This window comes from Arachis ipaensis, chromosome B10 (genome assembly GCF_000816755.2).
Source record: "Arachis ipaensis cultivar K30076 chromosome B10, Araip1.1, whole genome shotgun sequence".
Lineage (NCBI taxonomy): Eukaryota > Viridiplantae > Streptophyta > Magnoliopsida > Fabales > Fabaceae > Arachis > Arachis ipaensis.
The window spans coordinates 125,594,830-125,596,868 of NC_029794.2; the positions used below are offsets into that span (position 1 = coordinate 125,594,830).

Consider the following 2,039-nt stretch of genomic DNA (forward strand, 5'->3'; position numbering starts at 1 on the left):
TGCTATATATATTCCTATATATTCATATATTTTTAGAATATTAGATGTGTACGACAAAAGAAAAGATCAACCACTTCTACAAGAAATTATGCATTCTAACAAGCTAGAGTTAATAATACTTGTATATTAAAAAAAAAAACAAAAACAAAAACACACATATACGATGAGAGTTAGAATTGAATAATTACAAGTTAACATGATGGTTGAGTTCGAATGTAACTTCCAAAGGGTCTGGGACGTAAGTTTTGAGGGCAAGTTCATAAGCAATCCTCTCTTGTTCTCTGAGATGATCATCAAACACCACATTCCCACCAGCTTCAATGCATCGAACAACAATGGCCAAAGTAGCCAAGAAAACAAATGTAACCTTGTTAGTTGCACTTCCCGCCATTTTTGTCCTTTTTTTTAATATAATTAAATATATATAGTTATATATTTATAATATATATATGTATGTATATATATTTTTTTTTAGGTGGACATATGTATGTATATATATATAATATTGGCAAGGTTTCCTGGCCAAGGTCTATTGATTTTTGAGCAATTAAGCCCAATATGAATATGACCTTGCCGTTTGCCTATACCAGTTTAATGCCTAGGGAACATGGCCATAGCATAGAAGGCATAGAACTTATTAATGAGAAGTTGGCATGTTTAAATAACAATGTTGTTAATTCTAAATTTAGATATAGAGCTATAGCGGATAAAGTGGCCAACCACCGGCTATAATTTAGTTTTCTTTGGTTGGTTTTATCGTCTAAATTTGACAATGACTCTGATGGTTATTGGGAGCTGAATAGCAAGGACAACCAAATGTTTGTGCATTTTATTAGGGTTTTGTTATCATATTGTTTTAGCTTAGATCTTAATTTGGCATTGCAAATTTTCAGTATTTCTTGATTTTCTTCAGTTAATTTGACCACATGTTTGTTATGTTGACTTGTTCAATGTTGTGATTAGAAGGGTTTTTCCCGAGTGATTTTAATTTTGCTATTCTAACGAGAAAAAAGAAAAAAAAATAAAGAAGACTTTTGGTAATTACTAGTGTATTTCCAGAAAAGCCAGCAGGAAAAATATATTCAGTTTGTGGCTTACCAGTTACCACCACTACAAGCATAAAAGCATGAGAAGAGACAACACTTATTTTGTGAAAGAGAAAGTAATTCTCGTTATTAATTAGTTCCACTCCCACTTAATTTCTTCCACTACTCATCCCCTTGACAGCTTTATCTAAAGCCAACACCCGCCATCTGTCTTCCTTATCATCCTTCTCTCTTCAATAACCAAAGAGTAAAGCTTTCCTTCCTACGGCATCACCATCAGCAGGGACGAACACCCAGCTCTTTTGAAAATTGAATCAGAAAATCAAAGCCTAATATACATAAACAATGGAGTATTTGTACAATGTGTACAATGAGCTATTTATTTGGCCAATATGAGTTAAAAAATGAACATTTAGGATAAAATATTACTAATTTCTCAAACACAATACATCCATACTATTCAAAATAACCATTCAGATACCAGAAATAATAAATATCTGATATCCTAATGAATCAAACATCCTTAAACCATCGTTGTACACATTGTAAAGATACTCTATTGGCTCCCTCCTTAAACCATCGTTGTACACATTGTAAAGATACTCTATTGGCTCCCTGTACTTCCTCTAATAAAAAAGGTCGTCAAAAAATAACCGAGAAAGCAAACCCAACAAAACTCCTCCTAGTAACAGCAATAATGTTGGGATAATTTGGTCCTACGCATTTAGGCAACTTGTTAGTATCCACTCCTCGATCGATAGTGTGTCTGTCTAGCACTGAAACTCTTATCTCTCCTCAACCCCACAAGTGTTACGACCCCAAGCAAATTCAGGTGGTTGCCCTAGAATATTGAGGATGGTTTCTCCTCAAGAAAGTTGACACAGTAAGTAATCTGCAATAGAACTTCCAAATATAATTCTTCCACTATGGGTGCTGGCAATAACATAATCTAGCTAGGAAGAGAAACTACAGTACTTTGACTAAGTACTCCAA

General features: G+C 33.7%; 1 protein-coding gene across 1 annotated transcript in view; it reads right to left on the reverse strand.

Moving 5' to 3' along the window:
* Positions 1 to 406, reverse strand: part of LOC107622080 (pectate lyase-like) — a 3,920-nt gene extending 3,514 nt beyond the window's left edge. The window contains exon 1 of the mRNA XM_021113988.1: positions 189 to 406. Within this exon, the coding sequence (XP_020969647.1) occupies positions 189 to 391 (203 nt within the window). The 5' untranslated portion in view covers positions 392 to 406. The remainder of the gene's footprint in view (positions 1 to 188) is intronic.